The sequence below is a fragment of the Chenopodium quinoa genome, unplaced genomic scaffold (genome assembly GCF_001683475.1).
Source record: "Chenopodium quinoa cultivar QQ74 unplaced genomic scaffold, ASM168347v1, whole genome shotgun sequence".
NCBI classification, from domain to species: domain Eukaryota; kingdom Viridiplantae; phylum Streptophyta; class Magnoliopsida; order Caryophyllales; family Amaranthaceae; genus Chenopodium; species Chenopodium quinoa.
The window spans coordinates 1,801,107-1,816,867 of NW_018743218.1; the positions used below are offsets into that span (position 1 = coordinate 1,801,107).

Consider the following 15,761-nt stretch of genomic DNA (forward strand, 5'->3'; position numbering starts at 1 on the left):
TTCGTGCATTTATATTTTTTAAAATTTTCTTGTTGTTTTATTTTTTCTTTTCTATTTCTTACAGGTGATAATCATAGAAAACCTTCCTGTGAAGTACACCCTGTCAATAATTTCAAGTGAATTAAAGGCAATTCAGTCCGTTAAAGAAATTCCTCAAAAGAAGAAAAAGTAGAAGAAAGTTTCTGTTAAGGCTGAAGAAGAAAAGGCTGAAGAAGAAAAAGCTTAAGAAGAAAAAGCTCAGTATTTTACTTGGTGTAATGTTGATTTAGATACTTGGTGGTGTTGATATGGTTTTCTAGGTTTAGGGAAGTAGAGAAAGAATGATTGTATCAACATGTAAGTTGTTTAGTAGTGTTGATTTGAATCAAAATAAGATAATTAGTTTGAATCAAAATTAGAATTTTGTTAGTCTTTGAATGATGTAAAAATGGTGGTAATATTTGAATCGAAATTGGATCTTTTGTGTTGACTTTTGATTATGGTTACTTTTGTGGTGGTTATATTTAAATTGGATCTTTTGTGTTTACTTGAAATACTTTGTCAATTATACCTAGCGTTTATTTGAACTATTTTCTCATTTTACAAATGAGCAACGAACTATTTGTTCATTTGTCAAGTAAGCAAATAATTGATTGATTATTTCACAAATGAGCAAAGAAATTCTTGTTAATTTAATGAATGATAAAAAAAAATGTTTGCTCATTTGACAAATAAGCAACTAACTATTTGCTCATTTGCTAAATTAGCAACTAACTATTTGCTCATTTGCTAAATTAGCAATGAAATATTTGCTCATTTGACAAATGAGCAACTAACTATTTGTTCATTTGCTAAATGAGCAAAAAATTGATTGCTCATTTTCCAAATGGTCAAAGAAATGTTTGCTTATTTTACAAAAGAGTAAGTAATTATTTTCTATTGGCTCATTTGACAAATAATTGAAATCTCATTTGACACATAATTGATTCTGTAAAAAAAAATATAAAATCAACAAAATTTCAACAAAATTAAAAGCACAAAATTTCTATATGTTCGATAAATAATGAGGGGATGCAATGTGCTAAATATATTATATAAAAGTATCATTACACTTTTTCTGAACAATTTTTAATATCATGATGACTCAATTCACCACAACCTCTACATAATCTCTTCTTTTTCTAGTTTTGTTCTACAGCCTTTTCTTTTTCTCCCTTCAACCTTATTGCACCTGTACCTCTTGTTTCAACATTTGGCACATCAATCTCAGCCCCTTTCTTTTTTGAAATCTCTTCATTTGATACATGAACTCAAGTCCCTTTATTATTTGAAATTTTAAGAGGTTTGACAATTATTTCAGTTGCACACTAGCTCTAATCAACAGTTCAATGTCTTGTTCTTTGTTGTTTGCACTTTCAGCTGCTGTTTCATTATTTCTTGCAATCCTCTTAGCCTCCAAATCCTTTCTTATTCCTTGAAGATTTATCACAAGGTCTTGAATATCTTCATCTTTTCCTTCTGCCAAACTTACACAAGTGTGTATATCTGACCATAATTCATTTAACAATTTTTCTTGTCAATTATATTAGCACATTGCTCCAACAGGTTTCCTCCCAAGTCAAAAATTGGTTTCTTCATTGCCATAGTAGTCCATCTGTGTAGCATGTACTGCTCAGGAATGGTTTCAAACCTTTTTGCTTTCCAAACCCAAATCATATGTCTACATGGAATTCCTTGTCTATAAAATAGCTTGCAAGAACATGTGGTGCCATAGTTAGTTGGATTAAACACAACATCAAATGTTCTAATCCGATTTCCTTCACTTACTTTTGCAACTTCCAATCCATTTTCTTTCTTCAATTCATCAACACCACAAGAAAAACAAGCAATTTCAACCTAATATTGAAATTCATAAAAGACAGAGTTAGTATATAAATGTGAGGCATGCTTTTCTATCCCTAGTGGTGTTTTGCACTCGGGATATTTGTGCTTTGAATCATTATCATTCTGACCTTGAGTATGTCTTTGGGCATCATGCAGCTTCATATCTCAAGTAAAACTCAATAAGTGATACATGAGGATTAATAAAGGAGTAGAAAAAAATTGTTTTCACTTTCAGATCTTAATGTTGTACGCATTATTCCTCTAAGGAACACATCTCTATAATACGCCGGAGTCCACTTGTCCCTTATCTTGTACATATAACCTAACCACTCATGTTCTTCCAAGTGGTATTCAACCATCACCTTGTTCCACCTTTCTTCAAACTCAGCAGGTTCAATTTCAAAATGTCAAACGCAAGCACATAATTTTTTTAGGAAACCAGTTTCTTCTTGCATGATTGATTTCTCCACCTTATCTTGTAACTTTTTCATTATGTGCCACATAAAGAAGCGATGTTCAGTCTTCTTAAACACACTTTTAACAGATACTTTCATCGCTGGATCCTGATCCGTGATCATATAATTAGGTTCATTCCCCCCATTGCCTTGAGAAATGATCTGAACAACCACTCAAATGACACAATAACATCCTTTGCTATGAAACCAGCAGCAAAAGTAATGTAGCTCTTATGATGGTTAACCCTTGTAAATGGAGTAAACACCATGTTGTACCTGTTTACACATATAGATTAAATTTTAAATGAGCAAATAATTCAATGCTCATTTGTGAAATAAGCAAACAATTCTTTGCTCTTTTGTCAAATGAGCAAATAATTGAATGCTCATTTGTCAAATGAGCAAATAACTCAATGCTCATTTGTGAAATAAGCAAACAATTATTTGCTCATTTGTCAAATGAGCAAATAATTCAATGCTCATTTGTCAAATTAACATGAAATTTAACGCCCACATACATACTCTTATCAAAGAAAATTAGACTTATGGGGATATTCACTTTTCACATTGAAGTAAGCAAACAATTATACAAAGTTCATTTAAAATAAAGACATTAAGTTAAGCCATAGTTATAACATAGAAATTGAAGGTTCAATGGGCACTCAAGAGGGGGGGGGTGAATTGAGTGTTAAGTAATCGTTAGCGATTTTTGCTTCTTTTCGGATTATGTGTAAGGAACCAGTTGTGCTGGTTCCCTTATGCAGCGGAATAAAACAAAGCAATAAAGAACACCACAGATTTAACGAGGTTCAGCCAACTCTGGCCTACGTCCTCCTATCCTAAGTCCTTTATTAATCTACTCCGAAAAATAAAGACAAAGAACAATCTACTGTTTCCCTACTCCGGGAACCAGTAAACCCCACACTCTACTCCGAATGTGCTCTAAACTTACCCTCGTAAGTTCCTAGTGTGTTTGAACTCACAAACACTCACCAAGTCTTCAACCCCTCTGTCAAAGACTTAATACAAGATCAAGAACTCTCTAATGATCTAACTCTCAAAAGTCAAATAGAGAAAAACGTTAAAACACTATTATGCTCTTGTGTATCACTTAATAATTGAATTAGTGCTTTTAGCTCTCAAAAATAAAACTCTATTAAAATGCGTGAGAGCCGTATCTGATTATTCAGAATAAGATGTATTTTATAGGTTAGTTAGCTAAACCCTAGTTACCTTAAATCATGCATATAAGATATATACGATTTATGGTAAGTATTTATCTTAATTGATTTGATCACAAGATAAAATCAATTTAAGATAAAATACTTCCTAGTTTTTAGCTAACCAAAAATATCATCTTTATTCTTAGCTGCTTGGATATATTTTAAATCAATATTTTTCGGAAAATATCTTTTTATAAAATCTTTGTAAAAACGGCAGCTTGAATAATCTGTTCAGTTAACCTGGTTCCCTGGCCTGGTTCCCTGAACTGAATATGTTATGAAATTTGTTCCAAACCTTGTACCAAATTTCATAACGATATTTAATATACTAAAAGCACTTTATATACTCAATTATATAAGTTATACTACGGAGCATTTACATGAAGTTCCTAAATAACTCTTTGAGTGTAGTCTTCCTTCATGCATTCGTTAAGTCTTGAAAGCTTCCATGAATGAACTCAATTATTGACCAAAGGACCTTCCTTTAATTTGATCGAAAATTCTTTCAAGCTTCCAGTCTTAGAAATCAACTTAGATACTGCACATTCAACAAAGTTAATGTACAATACTAAATAAGTAATTGCCTTTCATAAAAGCAGTTTGAGAAAACAGTTTATACTGGTTTCCTACCAGTGCATAGCTCATTCATCATCTAACTGTTCCATGTATAAAGATAAGTTAGTTCAACAAATATCTCATATAAGTAATAACTTATCTAGGGAAACAGTGTTCTATTTTAGCTGGTTCCCCCAACTGTATTGAACACTTTCAAAGACTTGTTTCCCTTAGCTGTTTGTCATCATTCAAAACTATCAATCAAAACCTAAGGGACTCAACAGAAATGAATTGTGATTATTATGTATTACCTATAGGTTTGGTATGTGGTATCAAAGGATACCATATCACCAAATAGAGCATAACTCTTTTTACAAAGGGGGGCTGCCCACAATGCTCTACAGAGGCAATAATCTTCATCCATCTTAAAATCAAAGAAAAAAGCGCTCCACATTAGCTTTTTGTTGGTAAAGTTATCCATGAATATTTGAGCATCACTTCCTTGAATGTACGCTTTTAAATCTCTATGAAAAATTTTAAAATCTTGCTTAGATGCACCAATGTTATCATATCCTCCAACAATTTCCTTCATCATTCGAAAAGTTGTAACGGGACCAATATTCACCTATTTAAAGAACAAAACAGTTTGTCAAATGTGCAAATAATACAATGCTTATTTTTAAAATGAGCAAACAATTTAATGCTCATTTAATTATTTGCTTGCTCATTCGAACAATTTAATGCTCATTTTTCAAATGAGCAAACAATTCAATGCTCATTTTTCAAATGAGCAAACAGATTTTATTAGAACATATAGAGAATTCATGAAACATAAGGGTGTCTATTTAGAACAAAAAAAATTATATAAATATAAAAGTCTTTGAAAGTGTTACCTTAGAATTATTCACAATTATTTTTTTGTGCAAAATGTTCATTTTTCTCCCTTCTTTTTAAAATAGATTGCAATTAGGTGTATAAAGTGGATGCGTATGTCCCTCATGGAAATGTGTGACCATGTATTTGTCATCATCACAATACTTTAGTACCATGTGTGCTTTGCATCCAACACGGATGACTAGTCTCTTCCTTGTGATTGAAGCCTTTCTTTCATTGTTTTCTTTTTCTTTGTCATATAAATTTATCTCAACGTTAGGCTTTCTCTTCTCTTTGTAACCCTCCTTATTGCATAATATATATTGCATTTTCAATTTTTTGCTTCCTTTTTCCGTTCTAGTGGTAGACTTCCTTGTGTTGAATCCCGCAACATATGCATAAGCTTTATAAAATGCAAGACCCTCATCAACGTTATTAAACTTCACCCCTAAAGCTGGTTTTAACTCATTGGAGCATGATGGAATCCATTCTTTTGTTCCTCCAGGAGTTAATAAAGGTGCTATTATAGGAGTAAATGGTACATTGTCATTGGCACTAGAATCTCTATTACGTTGTTCATTATTGCTAATCATTTCTGCCGAAAGTTACAAAAAAAAAGTTAAGAATATAATAAAGTAGAAAATATAGCTTTAGTTATATTTGCTCATTTTAAATTCTGTTTGTTCATTTTTATTATATTTACTCATTTTAATTCTATTTTGCTCAATAACAAGTCAATTACACAGTAAGATAGAAAACATAATAAGAGAAGAAGGGGAACAGTAGAAGGATGGCAGCCATTAGGGAGCAGTAGTTGGGGGGCAGAATAAGGGGTTGAATAGCAGAAGGTAGAGTATGATCTACACTACAAAGTATGACATGTAAAAACTCCCAATTCAAACCATGTGAAATAATTTTACTACTAATCATAAAAAACACTATATTTGTGCAACAAAAAGTGAACAAGTAATCAACTTTGCTGCTTATAATAGAACATGTATGATATATTTACTGATTATGATATATTTGATTTTTTCCATTTCTCACCCTCTTCCTTACACCGTAACATCACCACCACCACCACCAAACTCTCTCTCCTTTCTCTACCCCTGCACCCTACGACCACCACCATTATCACCACAACCTGTCTCACTCTCACTCCCCTACCGTCGTCGCTGTCCCCTGCACCCTACCACCACCACCACCATTACCAGCTTATTTTCCTCATTTGATAATTTTTATATTTATTCTTTTTTTTTTTGTATTTGCTCATTTTAATTATGTTTGCTTATTATATTTTTACTATATTATTACACATATTTAGGAAATGAGCAAATAATTGAATGTTCATTTGTCAAATGAGCAAATAACTCAGTGCTCATTTTCAAAATGAGCAAATAAGTATTTAGAAAGCACAAGCCCAACAAAACAAACTATCCTAGCAACAGCAACAAGATGCAACAATGAGTATTTCTCACACTCTTCCTTACATCGTCCATCATCACCACCACCACCACCATCACCACCACAATTTGTCTCACTCTCACTCCCCTGCCACCACCGCTATCCCCTGCACCCTACCATCACCACCATCACCAAATTATTTTCCTTATTTGCTCATTTTTATATTTGCTCTTTTTTTTTATTTGCTCATTTTAATTATGTTTGCTCATTATATTTTTTCTATATTATTACACATATTTAGGTTTGCTCATTTTCAATTTATTTGCTCATTTTAAACTTGATTGCAAACCGGCAATCAAATTATTAAAATCAAACAAATCGACAATTTAGAGAGTAAAATTGAAGAAAATAAACAACTACTTGGCGAATTCGATTTTGTAGCAACGATTGCAATTGTAGTTACTAAAATCTAATATTATTTCTTAAATTTTGATGAAAAGTTTAATCTGAGATCATTAAAATCACTAATAAGTTTTTCGTTGTATTCATGAAATTCCAAAAATTTCAATAATTGATGAAACCTTAATAATTTATGCAATTCGAAATTTTCAGAGAGCAGTAAAATAGAAATTGAAAAGTTGAACAAACCTTGATAATTATCGAGCCTTCAAATTCTTTAATCTAAGTTATTCGTACTTGTAAAAAAGATGATGAAATAAAAATTGTTAAGCCTTCAAATTGATTAATCAGTCGACATTGATAATCACAGAGCTTCGTTGTGCAGATAGAATAATTGAGAAAGTCGAATGAAGATGAAGTTATTCGTGGTTTTGTTATTCAGCTTTGTATTTTAATCTCGACCGTTTAATTTCATAAAATCTAATGGCTAGTATTGGTTCTCACATAGATGAAGGTTCTCACCGGATCCCGACCCTATATATATATATATGTATATATATATACACACACACACACACATACATATATATATGCATATATATATATATATATATACATATGTATATATTATATATATATATATATCGCAGCCAGCCCACGAGACAGCGAAACTTGGCATTCCAATTTTCGCCAAGTGTCGCGCCATGTAGGAGATAAATAGGTATTATTGTGACACATATGATGCTAGGTAAGTGATTTTTGGATAGATTTCTTAAGATAAATTGTTGCATAGAGTTTTATTATTGATAAAATTATAATATTTCATATATACAAAATTAATTTTAACTTTTAATAAATATCTTGGAACTCAATTCTATTTCCATCATGAAATTCATTTTAAATAGTTTTTTAAAATAAGATCCATTTTTAATCTATTTAATCGCAAATTTTTATACGTAGCTGGCCAAACCGTGTCACCAACTATTACAAAAGTTATTTCGTTAGTGCTATAAGGATTACTTGATCAGGTTATAGTGGTTACTCAATCAGTGTTATAGATAGGGGTTACTTAGTTAGTGTTAGAGGTTACTCAGTTAGTATTACAGAGGTTACTCGAAGTTTTACAGAGGTTACTTTGTCTGGCCAGATGGTGTGGTTAGCCGCATACAAAATGCATTGTTATTTAATTTATTTAAAAAAAATTAGAGAATCAGTAAAATAAGTTTTAATCAGTAAAAATAATTGGGAAAATTTGTCAAGAATAATAAGCCAACCTTTACGTGATTAGCTCAAAATAAGTTAACTTTCCGATTAACTCTAAATAAGTCGACTTTTAAAAGTATTTTCTTTTAATAGGTCCAATGACCTACAACCTACTAAACAAGTCATATTTTAATTACAAAAATTAATTAAATTTTATTAAATGTTAATTATAATTACATTAAATAAACAAATTTTAAAAAATAAATAAATAAAAATCTAAACATCCTCCATCCCCACCAGTTCCCCCTGCCACTGCCAGCGACCATTTCCCTTAGATCCTCCCTTCCCCCACCCATGTCGACACCCCCACCCCTCTCTTCCCCCTTTCTCGCTTCTCCGACATTGAGTTGACACCCGTGCCCTTCCCCACCCAGGTAATGCCGCATTAAACCCTTAAATCAACCCCCGAAACCAACCCAGTTGACCTCGTTGAAGCAGTCGGAACCGTTAGAATTGAATCAGAAAATAAACCGGGAGAAGATATGTTAAAAATAAACCCATATTTTGTGTGGCGAATTCCCGGTGAACTAGAGAGTGAAAGAGGAGAGAGAGAGAAGTGGTCGTCGGGGTGGGGGTGTGAGGAAGGGAGTGGGGTTGGTCGCCTGCGCCGAGGGAGGGGGTTGATCGTCGTCCGGTGACCGGTGGCAGGGGAGGGGGCGGGCAGTGGCTAGGGGTGGCTAGGATTTTTTTTCAGTTTATTTTTTTTATTTGATATTATTGTTAATTGAATTTTTTTTTAAATAAAAATAATTAATCAAAACTAAATCTTAATTAATTTTTTTTATTAAAGGACCAACCACATAATGACATGTGGCATAGTTTACCAAAACAACTGGTTATCCCAAAATTCAACAGGTCATGACTCATTTTGAGAAGATACTATATAAATGCCGACTTATTTTTAGTTAATCAAAAGGTTGACTTATTTTGAGCTAACCGGACAAAGGTTGGCTTATTTTTGACAAATTTTCCAAATAATTTTAGTTTGGTAAAAATACTTTCATGTCAATAAAAAAATAATTTAAGTTCAATGAAAATAATTTCAAGTCAATAATAACATAAATATCTATTACAAATAAAACTATATAAAATACACTCCATATGATATTGTATATCTAAATATCCTACATTATCAGAACAAATTATTTGACCGTATTTAACATTCAAGTAAAAAAAATGTTATCTTAAAATTTTATCAACCATATGGGCATTGCCCGGGCCCAAAACTAGTATATATAAAAAGGGGAGTTTTTTCCCAAGTTTTTAGAGCGCCACGTAGGATTATAATTTTTAAAAAAATTATTAGATTACCATGTATGATTAATACTTTTAAAAAGCTACAATAGGATTATGCCGCGTAAGATTAGTATTTTTAAAGCGTTAGGTAGGATTATAATAAAAAATAAATAAAATTAATCTGAGCAACATATAAGATTATTATTTTTTTTCGAGATTTTAGAGCTCCGCATAGGATTAATATTTTTAAAACACTACAATAGGATTATGCCATGTAAGATTAGTATTTTTAAGGCGTTAAGTAGGATTATAATAAAAAAATATATTAGAGTGACACATTAGATTATTATTTTTTAAAAATATTATCATGAATAAAATTAAATTCTTTATTTGGGTAAATAAAATTAATATTTTAGAGCGCCACATAGAAAAATTGTTATATTTTAGCAAATGAAAAAATTGCAATTTATTTTAGAATTAAATTTTAAATTAATTATATAAATAAAATATTGTATTATTATATATGGAATTTCTATAAACATGAGAACAAAACTATTAATTCATTTTATAATAAAAAATTCAAGTAGTTATAGCCAATAAATTAAAAGACTTGTGATTTCCTTTAGAATTAAATAATTCAAGTGCCACATAAGCAAAATTGACAAATGAGATTTTAGAGTTTAAATTAATCAAATATAAAATATTATCTTTTTAACATTAGAAATTTTATTTAAATATATAACGAGAGGAAATTCACAATTTTTTTAAAAATATAAATATTAAATGATATAATACATACAACGAATAATATAAAATTTATCACATAAATACATAAAATATTTGTTTTAAAAAATGTAAACAAATCGTGTATCACACGGGTTTCATATAGTATTATTAAAATTCAAAGGTCGGATCTTACCCTAGAGTCATGGTTCAGGGAAGACATTTCCGGGTCCTCGAGCCTTGAGAGATGGCATCCAGACACGAACACGTTTCACATGCCTTTTGGGGAGATCACGATCATGCTGCATGATGTGTATCATATTCTAGGGCTTCGTGTCGACGGTTCCATGGTTTCCACTACTCCTAGCACGGACGTTTTACGGGACGCGTGCTCGGTTACCTTGGATATGACTGAGGAAGAGCTGAATGAGAAGTGCGGTACCAAAACCGTATGGCAGGGTAGTGGGGTCCTGACTGAGAGGATAGTGGAGTCAACCTTGGAGGCGCAGAGGCCCTTCAGTTTCCATTACAGGGCGTACCTGTGGTTAGTACTTGGCGGTTGTTTGTTTTTGGACAAGAGTGGAAACCGTACTCATCCTTCCTTCCTCAACGAGCTGTTTGTTGAGGATGTTCAGATTAGTGAGTACTCCTGGGGTTCTGCTGTGCTAGCATACATGTACCGGCAATTGGGTACAACATCACGAAGAGATGCTGATTCTATCGCTGGCTGCCTTACGCTTCTACAGGCGTTGATCTACGAGTACTTTTCGTGTTTCCGGCCTCAGCAGGGGACCTTGACCAGAGAGCTTGCTATTCCTCGTGCGTCCGCCTGGGATGTTGGATCGGGGTGCCCTAACAAGAGCATGGAGCGCCTTCTCGCTTTTCGGGCTAGGTTGGATCATTTGACTGACAATGAAGTTAACTGGCTACCGTACGGAGTTGATCCAGCACGACGCGTGCCTGCTACTCTTTTCATTGGCTGCATCCAGTATCGTAGCATCATTGAGCCATACATGCCTGATCGAGTGGTTCGGCAACTTGGATACGTCCAGGGCATTCCACCAGCCATTATCAGGCTTGAGAAGGCTAAGAGACCGACGAACTTGAAGATGTATCGGGTTGACTTTCCGCCATAGATGACATCTGTGATGTGGACTCGGTTTGTCCCTGGTATGTCTTTTAGTGTCGTGGTAGGTGCCCTCAGCAGACTTGGTGGTGGTGCTCCTACAGTCGGTCCTGGTTACATGCAGTGGCTGTACCGATTTTCTCATCCACGTGTTTCTCCAGTTGCGTCATCACATGAGAGTCGCACACTGCCAGAGAGAACTAACACGGATTACGTAAGTAGTTGTATTTTTTGGTATAATTTAATAAGTTGCTATTTTAATATGTTGTTTATAATATGTTGTTTTTAAAATCCGATTTTTTTAATATGTTGTTTTTAATATGTTGTTTTTTTTTAAAAAAACTTGTGATTTATTTAATATGTTGTTTTCTTAATTGAAGTGGATGGGTCGGTCTATGGAGGTCATCAACAGGACCCTGGTGGAGTATCCGAGCCTATCGCGTGATACAAGAGCAATGGCTGAGGCGCTACGAGCTGATTGGAGGGCGATGATGGGGTTATGAACTTCCTGTTTTTTTTTTATTTCCCTTGTACGCATTTCGTTTATGTACTATTTATTCGTCACGTACTTTAAGTATTGAACAACTGTTTTGGTGGTTTTGTAAATATTTTGTTTAATTAAGTTCAATTCGTTGCAAATTACATAACGACAACTGTTTAACATAAATGAAAGTACAACAACATGTTCACTATCTAATTAAGGCATCCCACATGTTCCTTCTAGCTTCGTAACGCTGATCCCAACCGTCAACACTTGGGTCGTGGTGCTCGGTCCACCAACCTGCAATCGGGGGAAGTGGCGAATCAGGTGCAAGTTCAATACAAATAAAATGTGAGGCCCCAACTGTAGCGATGACAAACTCTCGCTCCGGTGCTGTGACCCCCCTTCTTGCCCGCAACGGCAATATCGTGAGGCATAGGTAGTAGCAAGTTGGTGTTTGGCCTACACCAAGAATAATAACCGCTGCGTTGAACCAAGTCGCAATAGGAAATAAATCTTGTATTGCAACCATCTAATGATGGGAATCAACCGCCCCACCGTCCCATCGAATACGCTGCACATTGATCTCAAGTCTTCCAAGCCCATAAATCCTCTCATATAGGGCTCGATAACCGAGGACCTCATTCGCTATTGTCTCTCGAGCGTCATACCATCAGCCTTGATCACCGAAGAAGAACTCGGCCACACAACGAAACCCACAGTTCCCATCGCCAATGACATCCTTCCATCTTGTGATGTAAGGCAACATCGGCCCTGGAAGCATGTGTCGATAACGGCTTTGGCTAATGTCGTTTACATCTCCTGCACAAATGTAGGTTTCAGTTAATAGTTTAGTGAACGCTGATTTATGTGAAAAACACAACACTCAATCGTACCTGTTTGTCGTGCGCCGCGTTCAGTGTGTTGGCGGTTTACATGTTCAAAATAAGAACGATAACGTCTTGTATCATTGTTTCTTGGTCGACCACGAACCCGGTGGTTTACAGCAGGCTCTCTGAGATCCAAGTGATCCGGATGCAGCTCCTCTTCAATGATGCGAGACACGTTTCGAAGAACAGCAGGATCACTATCAAACACCTCCTCCATCAGAGAAAGAAAATGTGCGGCATCCTCGGTCGAGTCATTGCCAGGCACCGTCCCACCATCTCCAGAACCAATAACCAAGGTCCTCCAAAACGGGTGAATTTGCCTTATGTACAATCCTGTCCCAGCAGCTAGCGAATCATGTATCTGGCATGCACAAGGCAACCCGTGGGTCACACGCATTGCACATCCACATCGTTCGTGCACTTGATAACTCAGCTCCCTCATCCTCCTTGTCTCCTCATCGAGAACCTTCAAACAATGCTGAGACACCTTCCCGTTTATACGTGACAGTGGCAACTATCGGTACTTTTGACCTATCTTCGACCTAGAAGCCTCTAAACCATTACGAATTGCGATGATTTGATTACCAATGTGGCTATGAACTCGAGCCCATACGGTATCTAAAGAACCTGCACATTACAAAGAAAAACCGTTATGATTTGTAACTTAAATTCCTAAAATAAAGTACATACATGAAGTTCAATAATCTTACACCAAACCTGTCGAGGAATCAAACCACATCTTCACGGCCGAATGTTGGCTCTCAACTCTGCAAGTGCTGGTGCTGCCATAATGTAGAACTTGGTTTGTCCAAAATGTCACGAACTTCGTTTTATGACAAAGCCATGTGTTCTCTACATATTGTATCACTGCTGGAAAACTTGCCCACTTATCTTTCATGTTTTCTACAGCGGCCTCATAATCTTCCTCGGTTGCAGCGTCCATGATACGTTTCCATTTTCCGTTTTTGAAAGACGCACCGATTTTCTTGCTTTTGAACATAGCAATGATCCGAGCCTCCACATCTTTGTTAATGTGCCATCGACAAAGTAAGTGCGAGGTTCCTGGAAACACTTCCCTCAATGCAGCACATAGCCCAAGCTCACGGTCTGTCAAGAAAACCGACGGCTCCTTATTATACCCAATCACGTCTCTCAACCTCTGCAAAACCCACCGATAGCTTGCCGTGCTCTCGTTGCGCATGAACACGTAAGCGACGAGAAAATTCTAATTTGTTGGTGTCACGCTAACTATCTCAAAGAACGGCATCCCGTATCGGTTAGTCTTGTAAGTGGAATCCATACCGATCACATAGGGGTACGTCCGTAGGATGTCTATCATGACTGGATGCGCCATAAAGGCGTGCTGTAAAACGCCTTCATTATCGGACATGACCCAGTAAACATACTGACTCTGTCTCACCAAATGTAGAAATTGATGAACAGCTCCTCTCCCATTAGACATCTCCTCTCTGAAGTCATTCCGGCAGTTGTAGATGTGTCTGATGTTTGGATGATCATCAGGAAATTGCTCCGCAATAGTCGCCATGATGTTACGCGGTGCAACCTTAGACTTCGTCATGTCACGCATAACCTGCTTCGCTTTCGGGCTTAACCCACTAATTTTACGATGACCCTCTGGATACGCAATCATTGGATGGTTGTGGGTCCCAGTTACATCATCTTTCGCCCAGAGAAACCAAGTATTGCTGACGAACTCGTAACATATCTTGATGTAGAAAGGACAACAAATGCCCTTGGTTTTGGTGTCCTTCCGAATTGCGTTCTCAAGATCTCTCGGCTTACTCCTGCGTCCCCGGTCACATCTTAAATATCGAACTGGTCGACCATCCCTCTGTTTGTTGAAAGACGATTTCACCAAAATAAATCCCAGATTTATTGCAACAGCATCCGCCCATGTAACTGCATCGTCAAACGTTAGAAAAACCGTGTCTGTCACAAAATGTGCACTGTAATTCACAACGTCACCGTCGTCTTCAACCTCCGAATCCTATCAAAATAACAATACAAACAAATAAAACACGCAAGGATTACTATTTTAAATTTAACAATAATAATAACAATAATAATACAAATAATCATAATAATAATAAAAATAACAATAATAACAATAATAATATTAATAGTATTATTAGTAATAATAATAATAATAATAATAACAATAACAATAATAATAATAATACTAATGATAATAATAATAACAATAATAATACTAATGATAATAATAATAACAATAACAATAATAATACTAATAATAATAACAACAATAACTACGTAACATTAACAAATAATAACTAATATAATAGTAATAATAATAGTAGTAATAATAATAGTAGTAATAATATTAATAATAATCATAATCATAACAGAAATTTACAAAATTAACAAAACTAATATTAATAACCATAATAATAATAATAATGATAATAATGATAATAATAATAATAATAACAATAACAATTACGTAAAAAAAAAAAAACAAAAAAACAAAAAAAAAAAGGACATCCGCTTGTTTTTTCCGGAAATCTAGGGGAGATCCGCCCAAAATTTCCGGATGTCCCCAATTACATCCGGAAATTTCATCCGGATGTGTACATCCGCCTGAAATTTCCGGATGTTATTGGGGACATCCGGAAATTTTGGGCGGATCTCCCCCAGATTTCCGGAAAAAACAAGCGGATGTCCTATTTACAAAAAAAAAAAAAAAATTCCGAAATACTTACAGATTCTTCCGTCGAACCCTTCGGCGTGTGAACGTTGTCGTCGTCCATCGTAAAACATCACTCCGTACACTTTCCTTTTCTGGCCCGGGATTTTTAAATTCCTCGGGATTACCGTACAATGGTGGAACCGAGATTTTTTAATGCTCGGGATTTTTTTAACACAAGTGGTGGGCTCGGTAATGTTTTTAATGTTGTCGGTAACTAAATTTACCCATGGTGGACCCTTAAATAGATAAAATACCCACAAGGGCAAAAATGTCATTTCAATTAAAAATGTGAACGTCACCCAATAATTTGCGAACGACGAATAGCAGTTCAGTTAAAGTAACAAAAGTGGGCCCCACACGAGTAAGTTAACTTGTTTAAACTTGCTCAAACTAATATGAGCAACTACCCTGTACTTTGGATTAAAATGAGAAGATGGTGAATAGTTCAGATTATTTATGTTAATTTTTTATTATAATATCAAACTAATGTATATTAAACCCATTAAAATTAAAATATACTTACTGAAACGGCTCGGAACATT

The 15,761-nt window shown here is 34.8% G+C and overlaps 4 protein-coding genes across 4 annotated transcripts; 2 read left to right on the top strand and 2 right to left on the bottom strand.

Moving 5' to 3' along the window:
* Positions 1-1,330: 1,330 nt before the first annotated feature.
* On the bottom strand, positions 1,331-5,562 carry LOC110734772 (protein FAR1-RELATED SEQUENCE 5-like). Its single transcript, XM_021914922.1, has 5 exons — positions 5,143-5,562; positions 4,408-4,721; positions 2,468-2,594; positions 1,572-1,833; positions 1,331-1,524 (listed from the first exon to the last, which is right to left on the bottom strand). The coding sequence occupies exons 1-5, from the start codon at positions 5,560-5,562 to the stop codon at positions 1,331-1,333; spliced, it is 1,317 nt and encodes a 438-aa protein (XP_021770614.1).
* Positions 5,563-10,401: 4,839 nt separating this feature from the next.
* Positions 10,402-11,130, top strand: LOC110734773 (protein MAIN-LIKE 1-like). The gene has a single exon (XM_021914923.1). The coding sequence runs from the start codon at positions 10,402-10,404 to the stop codon at positions 11,128-11,130; it is 729 nt and encodes a 242-aa protein (XP_021770615.1).
* On the top strand, positions 11,080-12,024 carry LOC110734702. Its single transcript, XM_021914847.1, has 2 exons — positions 11,080-11,334; positions 11,501-12,024. Exons 1-2 carry the CDS (start codon positions 11,131-11,133, stop codon positions 11,621-11,623), a joined length of 327 nt encoding a protein of 108 aa, XP_021770539.1. The 5' UTR covers positions 11,080-11,130; the 3' UTR covers positions 11,624-12,024.
* Positions 12,025-13,716: 1,692 nt separating this feature from the next.
* On the bottom strand, positions 13,717-15,280 carry LOC110734774 (protein FAR1-RELATED SEQUENCE 5-like). The gene is made up of 2 exons (XM_021914924.1): positions 15,233-15,280; positions 13,717-14,499 (listed from the first exon to the last, which is right to left on the bottom strand). Exons 1-2 carry the CDS (start codon positions 15,278-15,280, stop codon positions 13,717-13,719), a joined length of 831 nt encoding a protein of 276 aa, XP_021770616.1.
* Between the last annotated feature and the right edge of the window lie 481 nt (positions 15,281-15,761).